The sequence below is a fragment of the Anastrepha ludens genome, chromosome 3 (genome assembly GCF_028408465.1).
Source record: "Anastrepha ludens isolate Willacy chromosome 3, idAnaLude1.1, whole genome shotgun sequence".
NCBI classification, from domain to species: Eukaryota; Metazoa; Arthropoda; class Insecta; order Diptera; family Tephritidae; genus Anastrepha; species Anastrepha ludens.
This window is the reverse complement of record NC_071499.1, coordinates 75305282-75327794: the sequence shown is the minus strand read 5'-3', so window position 1 is coordinate 75327794 and position 22513 is coordinate 75305282. Positions and strand designations below refer to the sequence as shown.

Here is a 22513-nt window from a genome sequence, read left to right as displayed (position 1 = left end):
GTTATATTTGTACTAGTTTCATATTTAATTTAATAGGTCAATTGGTCCGTTTCTCTTCAGACGTCGTAAGGTTCTTCTTTCAAGTTGGGAAGAGTGTATTGACTTCTTTGTTTTTTTGCTGGTTTATTTCGTTAAAATATCTTGTTCATATCGCTTTTATTTCTTCGTCGATTAAGGGTATATTGAACGTTGTATGGATGACTTCATTTTTTATGTACCTGTCGGACATTGTTATTATACGTAAGATTTTTGATTGCTGTCGTTGTACTTTGTTTATGTGAGTCCTTTCTGCAATTCCCCACATTTGAAGCCCGTACGTCCAGATTGGTTTAATGACCGCCTTGTGTACTAAAAGTTTATTGGAAATATTCAGCTTAGAATTTCTACCTACTAGCACAATTTCTACCTACGATATACCAAATTGCATTAATAATGCAAATCTTACTGGGGAAAGATCTTCCTGACTTTTTTAATAAAAGTGGCATAACAGAGATATCGGAACAGAATAGAGTTTGGGTTAGGTGACTACCATTCGGGAGTGCGTAGGTTCGGATCTCCGTGGATGAACATCAAATAATAGAAACAACTTTTTCTAATGGCGGTCACCCCTCGGTAGGCAGTGGAAAACCTCCGAGTGTATTTCAGCCATGAAAAAGCTTGAAAAGTATTTGCAGTGTGGTGTCAGCTTAAAACTATAGATCCCTCCATTCCGGGAAAATATCAAGACGCACACCACACTAGGAAGAGGAACTCGGCCAAACACCTAACAGAAATGTATGTGCCAATTACTTACTAATTTTATTTTTGTGTGATTCCGAAATGTGTTTTAAACGGAGGTGTGAAAACATAATCTCAGACTGCCATGAATGGGAACTGGGAGAATCTTGGGTAGATTCCAGAAGTCTCGAATGGTTCACAGAGGGTTCGAAAACAAACACTAGAGTCGGTGCGAGAATCTATTATTCTAGCACGAGAATAGGCAAATGGCCTAGCGGCTTTCATGCAGGAATTCAAGCAATTTCAATCTGTGCAAATCATATAAGGGCAACAAGGGTGCACACATAGCTAAATACTCGGAGAGTCAAGATGCATTAAAAGCACTAGCTTTATATTCTGTGGAATCGAAACAGTTGTGCGAATGCCTTAATAAACTAAACCAACGTAGTGAAGGAAATAAAATTGTACTTGGCTGGGTTCCGGGTCGCTCTGATGTAATGCGTTTAAGGTAGTAGGGCTAGTCAATAGGACTAGTAATAACTACTTCTATAACATGTAGTAGGACACAAAAGATCTTTTAGGTCGAAGTGTCAGCCCTATCTACTCTTGATAGCACTTTCAATCTAGTTTGCAAAAATCCTATACGCTTGACATCAAGTGACAATGAATAGTTGCGAAATTATTTTTTATTCCGAAATAGAATGTAAACCTTTATATGAAGAATATGTATTCATGAATTGAATTTTGATTTTATACTAATTTAAATTTTGTTTTTTGTAATAAAAATTAAATTTTTTTGTTTTACAAGGTGGCAAAAAATGAATTGCCTACCGGACGATATGCAATTTTCGCAACTGGTGTCGTACGCCAATCATATTTGACACTTACATATACAGGTATATTTGACAGAATAGATAGCTTTATTATATAAGGTCAAATTCAATATTTACATCACTCAAAGTCATTATTTTTTTTGCTTAGTAAAAATGTATTCAAAAACAAATTCGATATTTGGAATTGGGTTGATATAAATAGGAAACATGGATACATTACTTTTCTTGTGGATCATATTTCCTAATTTACTATGAATGTTTGACCAGATTCTTTTTTGCACGGTCTTCCAAGAAACGGTAAAGAAAGAGTTGGATACTCTGTGCAAAAACATTTTTGAGGACGCAATAATTTCAATGCTAGACAAAAAACCAGCCCCTTATAAGAAGGGTTTTTTGGTCAAATTTCTTTGTTATGGCCATTTTAAATTTGCAATATTTTTCCGAAGTGTTTTTAGAATAAATGAAAAAAGGGGGGATCGCTACCGAGAGCTGAAAAAGGGAACGATACCGAGGAGCTTAATATGCTGGCCGATAGGAAAAACACCCGACAATTCTACCGGAAAATTTGAAAAAAAAGAAACTAACAATACGCAAAGTCCTGGAAAAAAAGTACCTCCTGTTATCACACAAATAGTCGACGCACTCGCGTATCGGTACCCATGTCTCTATTGACAGTTATGATGTTAAGATTGTAAAATGTTTCGTTTATTTAGGCACCAGCATTAACACCGATAACAATGTCAGTCTTAAAATCCACCGGAGAATCTGTTTTGCCAACAAGTGCTACTTTGGACTAAGTAGAAAATTTAGTAGAAAAGTCATCTCTCGGCGAACAAAATAAAACGCCTTATAAGGTTCTCATCATGACTGTCCCATCGTATTGCGCAGAAGCTTGGACGAAGACAACATCCGATGAGACGTCACTTGGAGTGTTCGAGAGAAAGATTCTGCGGAAGATTTTTGGACCTTTGCGCATTGGTGACTGCGAGCTTCGTAAGCGATGAACAATGAGCCATATCAACTTTACGAGGACATAGACATAGCGCAGCGAATAAAGATCCAGCGGCTATGTTGGCTGTGTCATGTCGTCCGAATGGATACAAACTCTCCGGCTCTTAAAGTATTCGATGCGGTACCAGCTGGTGGTAGCAGAAGAAGAGGAAGGCGTATTCTGCGTTGGAAGGATCCGGTTGAGAAAGACTTGGCTTACTTGGTGTGTCCCACTGGCGGCGGTTAGCGCGAGAAACGAAAGACTAAACGGTTATCGCCCCAATCAAAAAGAAAAAGTGTGTTGACCTGCCCCTCAGCCGAACTCTATATAAATTATTGTTTATCGAAAATTCAAATGGCGCGTACACTTCTGTTAGGTGTTTCACCGAACTCCTCCTACTATTTGTGGCTTGCGTCTTGATGCTATTCTAGGTTAACCAGTGCCTACCTAGGGACGACCACGATCAGAAATAAACTTGTTCTATAAGTTTGCTATTTTATGCATGGAGATTCGAACCTACGCACTTCTGAATGTTAGTCACGCACTAACCCATTCGGCTACGGCTATCGAAAATTCAGATTAAGTTGCTGCGCTAATGTAAATATGAATACATTTTTTATTATTTTTCGGCTGAAGTGTAAAATAAGAAGCTGTTGCAAATATGTATCTGAAGGGAGTTACAAAATAGTTTGGTACACATCTACTCGTACATAGAAATAATCTTTGAAAATTCATCAAAAGTCGAAACAAGTATTGCTTTGACGCTTATGCAGGGTGGTGCATCTATCGTTTGGAATTGAACCAATCTATTTTTTTAGCTTTGATAGCTAAAACTATGTATATTCAAGATGTGTCTGAAAATTTTTTTTAGTTAGTCATTTAGGAAATGAGTTACTTTTTGCTTGAACAAATTTGAGAAATATTAAAACATTCGAAAATTGAACTGTCAGCCCAAATGGTGATGTCGATTGGGCGCATAGGAGCTGCGATTTGAGTCTTTTGTACATTTTTTTTTTGTGGTGGGCTGTTAATGACAAATGCTCCGCTCAGCAATCTTAAAACAAATCAATTGATTTGAAACGTGAAATTAAAGCTTCCATTGGGTGAGATGAAACTTATGAAAATGTTTTGCATCGCTTGGCAAAATGAGCTGCAGTAAGGCTAGCCGGGGAACCCATTCTATTGTTCGGTGTTTAATGGCACCGTTTACACTTACAATTAAAAAAAATTTATTCATGCCACATTTGTTTAGAGCTGAATTAAATTCAATTCCAACCGCTAGATGGGCCACCTTTTACATATCTCTCAAGTAAGTTCATTCAAAATGCATATTCATATGCACCAACACTTTCTGCGCGAACGTCAAGTGCATCCGACAGGCATAATTTCACGGCTGTTGCGCGCGTCCTTGTTGCCACTGTGTGCGTGCCTGTGTATAATTTAACATTTAGCGAATGCTTACAAGTATTGCTCAGTGGAGTTTCTGCTTCGCGTAGAACCCTTGCTGCCATGTTCAATAAATGATAAAGCCATATATTTTTATACAATATTATATTTTACAATACAAAAATAAATTTAAAAAGATAAGAAAATAGTTTTAAAGCAAGTTTTATCTGAACCCCGATTTTCTGCTCAGCAGCAACTAAAGTCCAGATGCCGAAAAAAATACCTAATCCTGAAGTTTTATTTTAGATTATGGGAAAAAATTACTAGCAAGTCTCATTCGAAGCGGTTTCTTTTATTATACTAAGTATTCTAATCGAAATGGTGGAGACAGAGCCAGTCGGAGCGGATGGATTTCTCGTAAATTGCAAGAGCTGAAGCAATAAACAAACATTTTTATAATTTACAGGCTTCTTATTGCCTTTGGACTATGTTCCATAATCCTGTGGTTATTTTATTTTATTATTTTTGAAAATATTTATTGCTACATTTTTTTTGCGAGATATGTTATTTTTACTTTACCAAAAATAATATTCTCCCACCTGCTATGATATGCCTTCCATGACAACGGTCAAGCAATCATTTTTGTATTGTATAGTCAAAAATTGTATTTCTGTAAGAAATTTTACAAACACATAAATTTCAATCAAAGTTGATATTAATGTGGTTTAAAGTTTTTTTACCTTTGTTTTATTAAGAAAAATACTGAATCGCTTTTTCATGGCAAAAATACACTCGGAAGTTTGGCATCGTCTGCCGAGGGGCGACTGCCATTAGAAAAAAAATGTTTCTATTAATTTGTGTTTCGTGTCCGGAGCTTCGAACCTGTGCCCTTCCGAATGGTAATAGTTATGCACCAAGCCATTCGGTTCGGCTGTTTATTAAATTATTTACAAAATACGTAACTTCAAACGTTCGATAATTAAGAGGCTTTGGAAATGCAATATGTGAGTCCTGTTTGAATTGAGATTGTTTCGAGAGGACCGGGTTTAAAGTTTTACGAGCACTTACGAGCAGATCCAAGGTGTGTCAGCAAAATCGGGATATGAAATTTTTTAAATAATATAACTTAGTTTTGTTTGTAAGATTCTAAATAATCTTGAGACCCAGAACAGATTGGATGCAACGATCCTTACAGGATTTACGAATGGATAGTACCATTTAACGTCAAAACAGTGAGATCAAAGTACTATAACTTTGCCCCTAATACGAGGACTCTTACTGAGCTAAATAATATCTAGGGTCTAGGTAGTTAGGTGGGTGAAATCTTTAAGTACTACTCTGATGCTCCCCAAGTAACACTAAGGCGCCATTTTGATACCATTATGAGACCTCCACCAGGCAGGTATCTACAGCCAATCAGAGCTGTTGATGTAATGGAGAAGATTGACGAGATTTAGGTTGGCGCAATGCCCCAGACTGTCGAAGAACACAGTGACTTTAATCGTCTAGCCACCAAGCCCGGACATTTACGGAAGAAAGTGCTCAATAGTCTCCTTCTCTGAAAGGTTACCACTGCTTCTGCGATGTGGATAAAATGGTAAACCTAGCTTTTCTGCATGTGTGCCAATCGTCCAATGAACGACAATCAGCTACCAGCATTGAAATTGAATGACGTAGGGTTACCAGAACTTTCTGAGCCCTCCGCCTATTGTACTGGAGCCAAAGGGTTTTCGAAATAGCACATGAATAAATGGAGTTCCACATTTTTCCGCTTTCCTGAGAAATAAGTTGTACGATTCCCATTTAACAACAATCAGATTGTTACCGATGACCGGGTAAGAGGTTTCTGAGACCTATTCAGTTCCGTGCAAGCTTATCAACAATTTCATTTCCTTCTTTGTTCTTATGTTGTGCCAGATCAGAGAAATGTTGCTTGCACACCCAAGATATTTGATCACTTACTTACAGGAGTTGACTAGTTTGGATCTGTAAAGACTTCTGCCTGAAAAACCGTACCAGCATTTGGCAGGGAATAGATAAATTGGCTGATGTTGAGAAAACCTTGCTCCGACTCCCGATTTCATCTTGGAACAGTCAGTGAAGACAGAGGAGGTACCAGCTTCGGTACAGATTTTCCCCTTGTTCCAAGCCTGCCTACCGGAAAAGATTGTCCTGGCACAACTCTCAAACTCCAGTTTGCGGAAAGCGACATCTGTACAAAGTTCAGAGAAATACGGTGCCCAAAAATGTTACCATATCCCTTGAGAGATTGCATCCACCTTTAACCAAATTGCACTTTGAGCAGCGATGGAAATAATATAAAAGTCGATGGGTAGAAAGTGGAAAACGACATTTAGGGCTACACTGCGGTAAATTATACATGTTTCGGTGATGCCAACACATGCAGTTCTTTACACCCTCCTCAGTTGAGTGATACAGGGAATAGATAAATTGGCTGATTAGCCCTTCCGAAGAGCTTCCCACCAAACCTGGCGTTAAAAATGGCAGAACCACTACATTGTACATTCAAAACACGACCTGTGGCTTGAGTCTCCATTTTTTACCAAACAGAGATTTGCCCGATTTATAATTGTAGCTTCCAACGGAGTTTGAACTCTCGTATCACTCCGGGACATCTTACTTCCGAGGAGTGAGATTGGTTTGGCCAGTCTAAATTGTGGAAGTTTATATTTTCTAAGGAATAGCACCAGCTCCGTTTTGTAGAATTGACTCAGAGGCCGTAATTGATAGCCCAGCGGCTGAGTACAGCCAGTCCAAAATCTCATCCATGGCTGAGGGAAACAGACGCGATACAATTAGTCACGTCATTGGCGTATGCTACCACCTTAACCCCACACTTAACAACTTCATCTACAAACTACTCGACCCTAGATTTTGCTATGCCAAATTTCTTTTTTATTCAAAAATTGCGTACGAAATAATAGCTTTCTTCGGTTCTAGTATGGAAGAATTACTTTTAAGTAAAGATATGTAATTACTCTGTAAGGTTCCTATGACCATGAACTCGAATAAAAAATTAAATTAAATTAAATGAAAATTCATTTTTCGAAAGTCCTACAGTGGAGTTTTCCCTTCTGCTCAATATAAATTAAACCTAATTAAGCATAATTAAATCAAAAATTAAAGCCATTTGTCCTAAAAACTTAGTGTCATTTTATTTTAAATATTTCTTACACGCAATGCGAGCTTATTAACAACACGCAACTCCCTGTGGGTACCAGACCAAATTACAAAGCAGGTTCACAAATATTCTTAAAGGTATACACAGAGCCGACCTTGACTATATTTTATAAATTCACAATACAAGTGAGTAGAAAGAAAATATTTAAATTTATTTTATTCTATTGTCAGGAACGCTCCTGAATTTCAATTTCATATTTTATCTTTCATTAGGGTATTTGCGTAGTTGGCTATAATTTAACCATCTGCATAGAAGAGGAAACGAACATGAACTAGTCATATTTTAGGCTCCCCTCTATATTCCTCTTCTCATTGCAGGCTACACTGTGTTGCAGTTGAAGTAACGACAAGGACTTATATACCTGTCTGCCACTTGAGAACGTTTAAGAGTGACGCGAGTGCTGATACAACTTATCACCATACACATACACACATAAATACTAGGCTTAAGGTGTAGTCAGATGTCGCAGGAAAAGTGATTTCTCAACTCATTTTGATGCTAAAAATGTCTGCTTTCTCTCGTAAATGCCCGAAAAGTAGTTTGAGAAAGTTCTTATTAAGTTTGCAGCGATTATTTTTTATGAGTATAATCACAAAATAATCAATTTGAAGTTACGTTCAACTTGCAAGCAAGTTTTTTTCTTCTACTGCCGGGAAAGTTCGGTCAACCATTTGCGTATTAAAATATGTTGGCTGATATATGTATGTATAATTTTTTATTTAATTTTTGATAATAGGGATTGTTCTCGGCAATTTAATACTTTATTAATGCGTTCCCATATTCTTAACCGAATCGCTATAATTTCGCGTGCTTTCGTTTTCATCGCTTATACACCGCGTTGTAAAATTACAAACCCTCCACTATTTTTTTTTTGTAAAAAATATAGTTCAATCCACAACAAAAACCATTTAAAGTAAAGCTACAAACTTTCCACAAAATTTATAAAACAAAAGTTAAAATTTCCTCCTTGAAGAGCTGTCCGGTGTAGACGTAAACAATCTTATGAGGTTTTGCAATCGCATAGTCGTGAAGGAATAGCCGTATAACTTGTTGGTAGCGAGTATGTGGCATAAAAATGGTGTTGTCTTTTGGCTTATGATGTGTGACTTTCTATAATTTGTCTGTATGTTAACACCGAATTTTACGTCTGCTTGGCCGCACAAATTTGATTCGCTGTGAGTGTCGGCAATTTCTTCGCTTCTTGTTCGATGAAACAACAATTGCATTGTGTTCGCCGAACGAAATTTCAGCATAACCACGATCTAAGTGAAGCATGATAGAATATTCAATTCCCCTTGAGCATCACCTGTAATAAATTCGTCTTGGTACGTTTCTCTCTCTTAGCTTCACAGTTTGAGGTGGGCCATAGCTTCATCAACAATCTTCCCACAATTCAGGCTCTCTTTTGCCTCATTTCTCCATTCACGAATGTTCATCGCTTTTAAGTCATCAACTACATCAAGCCATCTCTTTCTTGGTCGGCCTCTCTTTCTTTCTCTTTTTGCACGCAAAGTAAACACCCTTTTTTGTATTCTTTCGTTGGGTATTCTTATGATGTGGCCTATCCATCTAATCCGCTGCGCTTTAATAAAACATATTACATTTTCACCACCAATAAGGTTTTAAATTTTCGTTAGTGGCCTTGGTACGATACTTCAGTACTTATTGAAAGAAACTGTCAAAAACCGAGGGATAACGTCAGAGAAAAAAAAGATTAGAAATGTTGGAAAATGAGCAAGGTAGCGTTCACTTTCCACTAAATACGTTGTAACTAATTTGTTTCAAAAACTTTACTAAATAAGGTATGTACATTCAATTTGAACTTATCAGTCATGTCCTGAATGTTTATTGAAATCTGCCACCATCCATATAATTGAAATTTCATTTTATGTCCACGCGTATATCAACGCAATGTATAGCATTTGAAATAAAATTTTTAAATAAAAATATTGTATCTTAACAAGGCTTTGTACCAAGGGGCATTTATTAAAGGTGGTGGCACTAGACCAACAACAATATTTTCTACGTTTGATTGTCCAAGTAAAGTATTGGGAAAGTGGAAAACAAAGAATGAATTCGTCTTGTTTTCTTCTGGGCTGACAGTCATATGGACACGGCGAAAGAAAAAACAAATCAGCTGATTTACTGAGACCACATTTAATAGATTCGCCTTGCTTTGTACGCATACTCGTATTATTCTGGACGAATTACTCTCTGCCATCTAACATAGGTGAAATGGGCCAATAACCTAGTATTTATACCTAATGTCATCAACGAAATAAGTACATCAACGCTCCCTCAAATATAACTTATAAAGAGTGGTTTCGACGCTTCCAAAGTGGTAATTTTGACGTGAGTGATAAAGAAAAATTCGAAGATACTCAACTATAACAATTATTAGATGAAGACGCATGTCGACCCGTCCAACCCTTGATTATATGTCTAAAGAGTTGGATGTTGAACTACCAACCGTCGGCAAACGTTTGCACGCGATGGGCATGTTCCAGGAAGCAAGTAACTAGGTGTCACATCAATTGAAGGAGAGGGATCTGGAGACACGTTTGGTGACGTGTAGGACACTTCTTGAACGGCAGAAAAGAAAAGGTTTTCTACATCTCATCGTCACTGGCGATGCAGCGATGAAAAATGGATCTATTATCCTAACTCTAAGTGTGGAAAATGTTGGAGCCTGTCAAGTGAATCGCTGCCAGATCCATCGACAGCGAAAAAAAATATTCATGCTTCAAAGGTTATGTTGTGAATCTGGTGGGATCAAATGGCACATACTTCACATAATATTTATATATTTACCATTTATTATTTAATTGTTTAAATAATTCGTAACTTTAGCTAAGAAAGGACTGAAGCTTATTTCCATACCCAATATATTTACTGCCATAATGGTCAAATTTCAACACGTCAGGTTTTTTTCATTTAATTGTGAATTTCCACGATATTTTTTCAAATTCACCAAAAATTATCTCCATATTTTACATTTCTGAAGTTTTCACTAAATCTTGTTTCCTTGTACATATGTAAATACAAAATAGCGAATATGCAGTTTGACACTTCGCTTTCTGCTTAGCTTTGAAGAAAAAAGCCGTGCTGTTTCCGACTCGTAGCATGCACTTCAGATCCAATATACGAGTATTCGAATTCACTTTTTAGTAGGGCAATGCTTTGGATCTCGTCGCGCGAGTTAAATTACAGAATTTACTTGCATTATGTCTGTGAAATTTCGAAGCAAGTGTGGTCCTACCCTAATGTATATATGAGCAAAGTTATTTATTTTAGTATGGCATCCAAGCATGCAAGAACCGTGTGAGTGACGTGCATGTACTGCAGCTTGATGACTTTGACGTTTATAGCAGCGTAAATGTTTGATAAAATTCTACATGCATCATGCATGTAAGTATGTATGTGTAAATGGAAATGTGGAAAAACATGTAAAAATGTTCATAGTAGCACTTCTAGTGAACATGAGAGCACAAAAACGTAAAAGTCCTTCTAATCCTTTACTTGAATGGGAATTAAAGAGTACTTACGATTTCTGTTTGCAATTAGTTGTAAAAAGTTACTACAATTATTTCACGCTAACATGTAATGTTTTAGCGATTTACGAAATAGTACTTCGGGTAATGTTTTAAACATGAAAATGTGAAATAAGTAATTTTCAGTTCGAAGTAAAATAAAAACAAGCTTATAGATGGTAGACAAATTAGCCCGGAAAGAGGCGGCCACTCCGTTTATAGGCCAGAGCCTTTTTGTGGCCAAGGAAGTGTAACTTCTGCTCTCTTTTTCGGGATTTAGGCAAAAGGCAAAGAAGGTCATACTGCGACAATCTACCGGGTTTATCGCAATCAAAATCAATGAAAGGTATCTTTAACCTAAACGGATTTAAAGATTGCCGGGAATTAAATAAGAATAATTCTAGAACCGTCACATGTATACTAACCTGAGAATATACTCCAATGGAGTTTGCAGGGTCTGTATGGAGGAAAATAAAACCGCCAAACATCTGCTAGCACAAAGCGTGTCTGGGTAAACATGCTGTTTTTAGAGGAGAAAATAAAACTCAATAAAATAGGACACATACTAAAATTTATTGCGAAAGTTGAGCTCAGAGAAATACTCCAAATCACCGAAGGGGCGCAATAGATCTTTACGGTCGCCGGGTTTAGCACTCCGTTACATTAATAAAAGTAAAATCAAAGCACTGCAGCGATTCACAGTATTTTAATGACTTTTTTGTGACACTACATCACAACCTACACACAGACTTGCCTTCTGCCAGACACTTTTATCGGTCTGTTGGTGGTAAAAGTTTAGGTGAAATGTTTAATCCAAAATATTTTTAAATTCTATAAAATGGATCACAAAGGATATTTAAGACTTACTCACATTTATATTTATAACCAGGCTGCATAGCGTCAATTAAATAGTCCTATTTACGCTTTATTCAAATATTTTCAAGTCACAAAATGAGTGTCACGCGATATTTATGTAAATCAAGTACAGAAACTGTTAGTGATGATGAAAGATCAGGTCGTTCACAAAATAGATTATACCCAGGAAATATCAAAAAGCGTGTGACTTCATTAAAAATAATAAGAAGTCATCCGTGAAAATCATTGAAATGGAATTGTGGACTCTATGGATGAGATACAGTCTGTTTCAGAAGAAAAGAATCGATTTTTTTCTTGTGACTTCAAGATGTATTTCTTTCTGCTTTTTGCTGCGCAATAGTCCCGCTCAAGGGCTACGACGCCAGTGCTAACTCAGGTTAGTGTCGTTCGTAACTTTCCTGTAAACGCAACCAAACAAAAATTAGTGAGAAGTACGCGAAGCGTTTCAAGGCGGTGTTGTTATGCACGCATTCGAAAGGGCCGAAATTATCTTACGCCGCGTCTGCAAAGGTAATTAAAATATCAAAAAAAGTTTGTTGTAATGTGGAATCAGCGGTATAAGGTGTACAAAAAAGTTGATTACTTTTTCGAGCGGGGCTTGAAGCGAGTGTCGACAAAAAAGCAGGATAAAGTGATCGTCCAACTTTTTAAGCGGGCCCCTTCTTTGTGACTACACCAAACACAATCAGTTCTTGCTAAAAAGGGAATAGATGTGAGTATCACACTATCGAACGTCGACTGAAGAAGGCGAACATATCCTACCTTCCCACATTACCAAAACCAATTCTCTCAGAAAAATTCATTGAGAAACTACAAAACCAGAAAAAGGCGTCACAGTATTAGTCTGTCCTTCCCAGTCCCCAAACGCCAACCCCATTGAAAATGTGTAGGGAACTATGAAAACGCATCCTGCCGGAAGGCCAGACCTTGATTTAAAGCAACTTGTGTATAACGAGTATGTACGTATGCCAGCACTTCCCTAGAGCAATATTTTTCACTGATTTTGCACTGGATTGCTGTACGTATGAGCTCATCACTTAAACAGTTATTGGTATTTCAGTAAAAACGAGAGTTATTGATGACAAATATAACAAAACCATTTTTTGTTTTTAAAAACTATTGTACAAAAAAACTTTTTTTTTCAAAAATAAAAAAAATTTTTCAAAATAATTTGAGAAAATTAAAAAAAAAATGAATCAAGAAAATAAATAAATTTGAAAAAAAAAATCTTTTTTCAAAAAAACACTTTTACTACATTTTATCCTAAGAAATTAAAAGAAAAAATGTTAATATTTAAAAATTTCTACATCGAAATCTATAAGTTATTTATTTATTTAATTTAATTTCATTTCATTTCATCTCATTTAATTTAATTTCATTTCATTGAATTTCATTTCATTTCATTGCATTTAATTTAATTTAATTTCATTTCATTTCATTTCATTTAATTTTATTTTATTTTATTTTATTTTATTTTATTTTATTTTATTTTATTTTATTTTATTTAATTTTCGAAAATATTGTTTACCCTATCCTAAATATATATAATATTATATGTAATACATAATATTTTTTGTAATTATGTTGTATTTAAACTACAGTTTAATCGGGGTAGAATGAAAAAATTTGTGGAAGACCTGTTTAGTAAACGGAGATTGTTCATAGAACTTGCATCAGAATCCCTTTAAGGCCCTTAAGACCTTTTAAGTAAATCCATTCAATAAATAAACCCAGTCTATTTAAAATATCATTTCGTATTCAATTTCAACTTTTCTACAATAATTTTTTTTTTTTCTTTTTTTAAAATGACTTTTACATTGGCATATCCCTTTTTCTTGTTTAAGATACTCTCTTACAGCATCATCTCTATAATTTCGAAGGCGAATATACTTAAATAATCAAGAGAGCTTCTATTTTCTTCACCCACGCGATAGCTTTGCCGACGGCTGTAAAAGCCCTATGTATGAAATAAATTTCGTATTCACTCGATCGAGGAGTCTATTTAAGCCGGGATTCATGAACTGTTGTTTCAAATTTTTCCCCTCTTAAGCGGGCAACCATCCCATAACAGGACGCGGACACTAGTTTTCCACCCCAAAAAATACTTTAATTCCCCATAACCGGACAGCCAACAACATTGTTTTTACGTTTACTCGCTACCATATGCGCAGAGCTGTTGCTTATTCAATAAATAACACTTGTTGGTATAGAGGAGATTCCTGTAAATACGAAGAACTTGTTTGTAATGCAGTAAAAACATAAGTATGTATGTATTTACATACATACATATGCACGTAGTTTCTTATTGTACGCATACGTGAATCGCAATGCCTAAAGCAGTGTTGAGTTTAAAAGGCAAAGTTAATGTCATTGAAGTTCGTAAAAAACTTAGTGAACGCGAGTTGGCAAAGAAATGTAAGATCAGCGAAACTCAAGCTGCTTGCATCATCAAAAACAAATACCAAATTTTACGTTTGCGGAACACTAATGTCAATCCGGAGAGAAAAAGGAGTCTGTTAAAGCCCAAAGGACTTAATATTGATAAATTGTGCTACGAATGGTTTGTGAAGAACGAAATAAAATTACTCCTTTGTCAGACACACTTATAAGGAGAAAAGCTAAGAAATTTCAGTAAAACTCAATTACGACGATTTTAGTGCATCATCTATCAATATGATGTCAAAAGTTTTGCCGAAAAGGTACCGTAATTAATTGAAGTATATGATTTATAAAGCAGATGAGACTGGCTTGTTTTACCCGATAAAACATTTGCATTAAAAGGTGGAAAATGGCTTAAAATAGGCTCACGATTTTACACTGCGCCAATATAGTTGCAACTTTTTGTTATTGGGAAATCTGCAAGACCTCGGAGGTTTCGCAACATAAATTTGAACAATTTACCCGTTACGTAGCGATGAAACAAAAAGGTTTGGATGACGTCTGATTTTGATGATAGATTTTCTCATGCAGTTCGATAGAAAAATGCAATACATGTTGTCAGCCCCTTGACCAAGGCGTTATAAAAAACTTTAAGTTCGTGTATAAATGGTTATTTTTAAAACATATTTTGTTTCGGATGGAAGAGCCAAATTCCGCTTCCGTTTATTTCATACACAAAGCGTGGGAGCAAGTGAGTCCACAGACAATACAAAATAGTTTCATTAAAGCTGGGTTTGGGTAAACAAATATGCACAATAACTATAGCGGTTGGGCCGCATAATCCCATGGTAAATTAAGCATCATTCTCTGAAGTTTTTTTTTTTTTGTACCCTTTATTTGCAACGTCTTTTTGTATTTTTGCACATGTTCTCCATATAGGACGAGCATAGATCATAATTGATTGGAGAACTACTTTGCATATGACAAGTTTATTTTCAGTACTGAGCTCAGATTACCTGTTGATTAAAGGATATAGCATTTTAATTACGATATTGTATTTATTATTTATGTGGTTAATGTGATCACTGAAGATTAGCTTCTTGTCTAATATTACGCCCAAATATTCAACGGTGTTTGACTAAATTGACCAGCATACATGGCGTAGTGACAGTTGTCAAACTTAGGGACGTCAGGTAAATATTTAATAAAATAGGTCCTATAACTGATCCTTGAGGGACACCAACTCGAACTTCCGTTAGGTCTGAAGATTCATTATTTATACAGACACAGAAAAAATGATTTTTTAGAAGGCTTTGAACAATCTTGATAAGTGGGATTGGAAATTTAAAATCTATGCGTTTAATTATCAACCCATTGGGCCAAACGGAGTCAAAGGATTTTTCAACGTCAAAGAGGACTAAAGCGGTGGACTTTTTGTTAATGAAATTAGATTTTTTGTGGTTACAAATTCTCTGGATTTGGTAAGTTGTACCGAGAAATTTTCTAAATCCAAACTGTTCAGCAGGAAATATGATACATTATTTTCATTAATAAAATCTGTTAATTTATCATTTAGTACTCGCTCGAATATTTTACCGAGACTACTTAAAAGACTTATTGTTCGAGTATTGGAGTTACTTTTGCCGTTTTCCAAAAAAAAAAAAAAATAACTGCTATTTTAGGCAAATTCTTAAACATTATATTCCTTATATCGTCTAAACCTGGGAATTTTCGTAAAGCTGCTTGTTGAATTAATAAATCGATGTATTCGCACTTAACATAGTCGGTTGGTGAGGTATTATCATATAGAGAATTCAGTTTTAAAATTTTTTCATTTACCGCATCTTCATGTATTTTAGAGCTTAAGTGCTCCGAAACTTTGTGATTATTTTGGAAAGTGTGAGCAAATGCCTTTGCTTTTTCGTGGCTTAGCACAATAGTTTTGTTTTGATCGAAGAGAGCTGGACATTTTATAGGCCGCTTTTTTTTTTAAACTTTGCTTATATTCCAGAAAGGCTTACTTCTTGTATCTAGTTCATCTATTCTTTCATTCCATTCATTGTTCCTATGTTGAAAGACTTCTTTCCGTATACGCCCATACAATCTAAATATATCTAACTGATCTTCTTGTTGCCGATAGTGGCTCCATTGCATTCGAAAGTAATTTCTTATTTGAATTAAATGTAATATATGAGGTGGCAGTTTAACAAAATTAATCTTTGGTGTTTTTTTAGGGACTGAAATTCTTACTGCAATCATTATTTGACTACTAAAAAATTCTACATTTTTGTCAACATTTTCGCTTGAGTTAATCTCCTCTAAATTTGTAGATGTGTTTTGAAGGGCATTTTTTAAAAACTTCTTATATGAGCACCAGATAGAATTTGATAAGTCCCAGTTTAAATAAGAAATATATGGATCCTCTATCTTCAAATTAAATTTTACGGGCAAATGATCAGAATTCAACTTAATAGCTATTAGCTTAGATATATGATGTAAATTGGAATGTTAGTCAATACAATATCTAGATTTGACGGTGAAGATCTTGTCGGAGATGGAATATAGATAGGATTATCTGAATAAGAAATGGTAATTGGAAGAAATGTTATAAATTCTTTGAGTATATATCCCCAGGCATTTGCTCTAACACAACCCCATTCAAGATTTTAATAATAACACAATTTTTCCAACAAAATTTTGTGATCAATAGTATGAAAAATCGAGTAACACTAGCAGTGTTAGGTATTTTTTATCATAAGCAAAGCGAACATCTTCAAAAATGTTAAGCATAGCTGTGGCGCAACTATGCAGTCTTCTGAAGCCCAACTGGTAATTACTCAACAGATTATTCTTGTCCAAGTAGCAGGTAAATTCTCGCGCCAAAAATTTTTCAATTGCTTATTGGACTGAAGGGCTGAGAGGCTGTAGAGCATTTTATTTTTGGCACAGGATCAGAAACTTTGCATGCCATTGTTACATCAATGTTAGAAATTTAGTTAATTACAATAAAGTTCTTTAAACTGATGTATATTTTTCTAATTAGCAAATGTAGGTTTATAATAATAGATTCCACTGTGCGACAGTGATTTTATACTTTTATGGAGACTTAGTACTACTCGTAGGTAGAGTAAAACTAAGAAAAGTGGTATAGGAGAAATTTCCAATACACCCCCAAAATCTCGTTTTATGGCCATAACACCGTTTTTCAGTAGGTTGATGTGAAGAATCACTCCTAACTTCGCCAATTTCCATCCGATTTCGAATTTGTTTTTTTAGTTCGAAAGAACAAAAACAAGCCTTTTTGACAGTGTATTGACAATTTTTCTGAAATGACAACTGACGAGACTGTAGACGGAAGTATTTGGAATTTTTTTATGTTTTCTCCATTTTTTCAACTTTGACATAGTTTTTACGATATTATCCGATATTGAGGATTTTTTTAGTACACTACTGTTATAGTAAATTTAATTTTGCGTCGAATGAGCTATATTTGACTGTAATTGAATAAAAAATAATAGAGTTGTGTGAGTTTTAAGATTTTTTTTTTTTTTTTTACTAATTTGGTATGTAGGTATAACTTACGCTAAATGGGAATAAGGACGTGTTTTGATGCGTTATTATATCATATATTTATTGGAGTATATATGTACTGTACTGCATACAACAGAACTGGTTAAAACTTACGAAAATATCTGACATATTATCACACATTTTTTTTCAGTAGAAATATGAAAAAGTTCCCAAGTGTACCAAAGTTCACACTGTACATTGATTAACAAAAGAAGTTTGTTATTATAATTTAACCTTATTAAAACGTCAAAGTTTTATTGTTTGTTTCATTGAAATTCAAGAGATATAAGTCAAAACGTTGCCAGAAAAGTCGAATTTCTCAATATTCTCCGATAATGTGGCATGATCAGCCTTATCATAAACCAGATGATTGTTATTTTTATAAAACGGACGTAAACGGTCATCATTATAAAGCTCGAAAGCACATAAAGTATGCTGATGTTGCAACTGTTAAGAACCCCGTAGTCTTGGACGATATGATTGACTCAACTGCAGGAACTGAAGGAAGTTCAACTCATTTCTGATGATGATCAAACTGATGACAATAAACCTGATGATGAAGAGTACTTTCCGTATGGTTCTAAGTCTTCAGAACGACACATTGTATCAAATTCAGATTTTCAAGATCTTTCTCGTGATTTACTTCTATCGGGAAGACAATCTGAAACGCTCGCTTCTCGATTTAAACAATGGAATTTAGTTGATGACGACTTCAGATGAATGATGATGATCGAATTTCTTACAGAGAAGTATTCAAAACTGATGAAGAGAATGACAAGTGTACCGTACCATACTAAACTCCAAAGGGCCGTTTCCAATGCATTTTCAAGTTTGGAACCAGTTCCGTTGTGTACTGCACCGTACCGCACCGTCCCATACCGTACAGTGCTGCACTGCACAATACTCCAATAAATATTATGTGTTTATACTGACACTTGTTATCATTTTCATGCTTCGATGCCTACATACCAAATTAGTAAAAAAAAAAAAATCTTAAAACTCACACAACTCTATTAATTTTAATTCAGTTACAGTCAAATATAGCTCATCCGACGCAAAATTAAATTTACTATAACAGTAATGTACTAAAAAAAATCCTCAATATCGGATAATATTGTAAAAATTATGTCAAAGTTGAAAAAATGGAGAAAAAATAAAAAAATTCCAAATACTTCCGTCTACAGTCTCGCCAGTTGTCATTTCAGAAAAATTGTCAACACACTGTCAAAAAGGCTTGTTTTTGTTCTTTCGAACTAAAAAAACAAATTCGAAATCGGATGGAAATTGGCGAAGTTAGGAGTGATTCTTCACATCAACCTACTGAAAAACGGTTTTATGGCCATAAAACGAGATTTTGGGAGTGTATTGGAAATTTCTCCTATACCATTTTTCTTAGTTTTTCTATAGCCACAAGTTGTGCTAGGTCTCCATAAAAGTATATTTAATTTTTTTTTTTGTCACACAGTGTTCTCCGTTGCATACATTTTTTTATATTTAAGAAAACAAAGGAGCCAACCAATTTGAAATATAAAATTTGATATGAATAAGTACAGCTTCCTTTTTTTTTGTCAATTGTATTTACAGTTAACTATAAAATACAACAATAAGCTTATAGCTTACTATTATATTATAGTACAGCTTCTTTCTGAACAAATTAAGTTTATGAATACCGCATATAATCATTGAAGTCCACTTAAAAAATACCACTTTCTACTTTCAGTTAAAATATCGCTTCAAATACAAATATGCACTATTTTAATTAATTTATTTTGCTCATGACACAGAAAACTTTAACTTTCATTCGTACGTACCTTACAATGTACAACCAATTACACATCTGTATTTAAATTTTTATACCTTTTTAGGTTTAATCAACAGCGGTTACATACACATTGAAGACCAAATGGTGGATATATCATCGAATAAGCCTATTCAGGTAATATAAAAGCACAAAAACACACGCATAATTTTATTTAATTAAACAAAAAATATTACTATGTATAAAAAAAAGTAAGTAAGAAAAAAAAAACCAGGTTGTGGCAGTACCCCAGATGGGACTCGAACCCACAATCCCCGGCTTAGGAGGCCGGTGCCTTATCCATTGGGCCACTGGGGCGTAATTCATTATAATGTCAAAATACATACAACAACCAAATGCCAACAAAATATTACACACGAGAATTACAATGAATACGAACAACATGAAAGCAAATCGAGTATACGAACGAGCACTGCTTACGTATGCTTCATTTCAACAGCACAGCGAAAAATAAGTAATAATGAAAACCAGCTGCTGATAAACAAGCAAAATCATTCCCCACAAAACAAGCAGGCAACAACAAGGCACGCTACACTACGCTACAACCGAATTTGTATACATATGTATGTATGTTGTTTTAGTTACGTATGTGTATACATATATACATACCAGAAATTTATACGTAGGCGAGTAGCGAATAACGAAGGTCTGCACAGCCTACACCACCGGTCGTATCTAACCACACACTTACCTACCTACCTTCTAATGTGCATGCATGCCGTTAAATAAGTTCGTGTGTGTGTATGAATTTATGCATGTATCCATGTACGTATATGTATATGTATTTGTATGAAATGAAACAGAGTGTGCGCTATATGTATGTGCAATAGTGTACTAAAGTGAGATATGTATACCCAGCCAACCAGCAGAGTATGCAAGGTGTGCCGCCGTTCCTAGGCAGGCACGAAAAAGGGTCCCAAAGGAGTATGCTCGCCGGAGAAAAGGGCATTTTTAATGTACATATATACATGCAATTGTACATACTTGTGCTTATATAATTAAGTCACGCTATAGTTAAAACGCAAAATCCGGCAAAACGGCGCATTTTATTAAAAAACAACGGCAAGAAAGTTGAAAAACGTTATAAGATTTGTATACAAGTTTTAGCTTTGGATTTTTTTTAATATAATTTAAGTTGATCTATAAACTTTTAAAAGCAAAACAACGCATTCCTCTACATAATTTATGCACACACATATAATTCAGCATCAACAAAATTTTTCACAAATATATACATAAGTGCGTATTATTAATATTATAAGGTTATATGTGGATATGTGGTGAACATATGAATATGACGCAACAGATCTGTCTTGGGCGCAGTACGCAATAGCATAATATGTATTAAAAATAATATTTACAGTGTACTCCCTCCTAACGGACACCGCTCTTAAGCGAACACCTCCCATAAGCGCACACATTTTTCGGACATTTAGGTGTCCGCTTGGGGAAAATTAGTTCCAGTTGCAATCGCACCGCTGTGTTACACAATTTCTTAAAGTATTGCGTTCAATGTGAAGCTCAAAGGTAAAAGTTCAAACTGTAAACAATTCGGTCCTTGTTGCGAACAAAGTCTTTTGAATCGGCTTTTGCTACAGGGTTGCAGACCTTTCTATGAAGGATAAATAAGTGTAAATAAATACTACCAAAGACTTCCCACGACAGTCGGTTCTACGTTGCCGGAACGACCCGGATTTATATCCGGCCCAGGACTGTCACCTCAGCAGCAATCTCCGTATACCTATGTATGGGGAATGTTTATTCTGCTACAACTACAACCAAAGAAACCCGAATTTATATTTAACTTAAAATATTGACGCCCGAGAACGAGAATTCTCGTTTTCATTAAACATTCGTTGGTGACCAAGAATCCGATTTCTCGTTTTTATTAGACATTTGTTGGCTACTGGAACCGATAATTCTCTTTTTGGTGAATATCTAACTTTCTTGTCTCGTGTAATATATGTAGCTCATTTAATTTAATATATGTATGTACTTATACTTAGACATATTTTATATACTTGTAATTAATCCTAGTTTATTTTAAAACTAGCTGATGGCCTTGAGCTAGTGCTGTTCTTTTTCCTGCTATTTTCTGTATATTCATATACATACTTAAAATAAAACAGGATTCTGATTCATTTTGGTGATAAACATGATTCAGTAACAATAACAATTAATAATTCTTTGATTGTTTTCGTTATAACGGCATTTGTACGTTTTCAATTCGGTTTTTATTTCAGAGTTATTGGTGCATAAATACATTCAAGTGTTTAAATAATCATAGTAATTATTATTTTTAAAGTTGTATACTTTCGTTATGGATTAGGAACACAGTTTTACGGAGGACTTTCATAATATTTTTTAAGAATATTATTTTTATTACACACCTCCCAAAGTAATTTTCAAGCTGAAAATCACCGGTCTTAAGGAAAATTTCAGCAATACATTAGCGGGCGGCAATGTGCTAAGTAAATAAATATAAATTTAAATAATTAAATTTAATAATTAAATAAATAAAAAAATATGTTTTGATTAACTCTATGCTTTGTTGCACGGTGTGGAGGCATGGACACCAAAAGTTATGAGTATGAATAAATTAGAGGCGTTTGAGATGTGATACGGATGATGAAAATATCGGGAACAGACAAAGTTAGTATCCAAGAAGTCTTAACGAAACTTAGAAAGGATAGAAAGCTGTTATTAAAGATAAAGCGCCGCAAAACCGCATATTTTTGTCATATTATCCGTGGTCCTACTTTGTTGAGTTGTTGCAACTGGTTGTGCAAAGTAAAATCGAAGGCCAGCGAGGAATTGGAAGGAAGCAAATGTCTTGGCATTTATATGCCAAGTGAACAGGATAAAGGACAGTGAACAGGATAAAGGACTATTGGGCAGTTGGTTGAAGCAGCCCGAGGCAGAGACAATTACCATAATATTATATCTAATATTTTATAGTTTTGTTAAATGTAAAAAAGAAAAAATAATTGCTTATCACATTTAAATAAATTAATGAACAATTTATTACTGTGATCGTTTACATGCTCTATTAAGAATTTGCAAATAAAGAAGATGCATTGCATTGCTAATATATTATAGGAAAACCCTTCTGCTTATATAATTGTATAACTTCACCACACATTGTTTACTTATGGAGTGGACCAGATCCTCACATTGACTTAGAGTGACAAGATCAATATCTTGTTACAT

At 34.9% G+C, this 22513-nt stretch overlaps 1 protein-coding gene and 1 non-coding gene across 2 annotated transcripts in view; one reads left to right on the top strand and one right to left on the bottom strand.

The window, feature by feature from the left end:
• Window positions 1-22513, top strand: part of LOC128858223 (otoferlin-like) — a 192099-nt gene that overhangs the window by 41397 nt on the left and 128189 nt on the right. The window contains exon 6 of the mRNA XM_054094303.1: window positions 19350-19420. Within this exon, the coding sequence (XP_053950278.1) occupies window positions 19350-19420 (71 nt within the window). The remainder of the gene's footprint in view (window positions 1-19349; window positions 19421-22513) is intronic.
• Trnar-ccu (transfer RNA arginine (anticodon CCU)) lies at window positions 19528-19600 on the bottom strand. Its single transcript has one exon. It is a non-coding gene; the product is annotated as a tRNA-Arg (tRNA).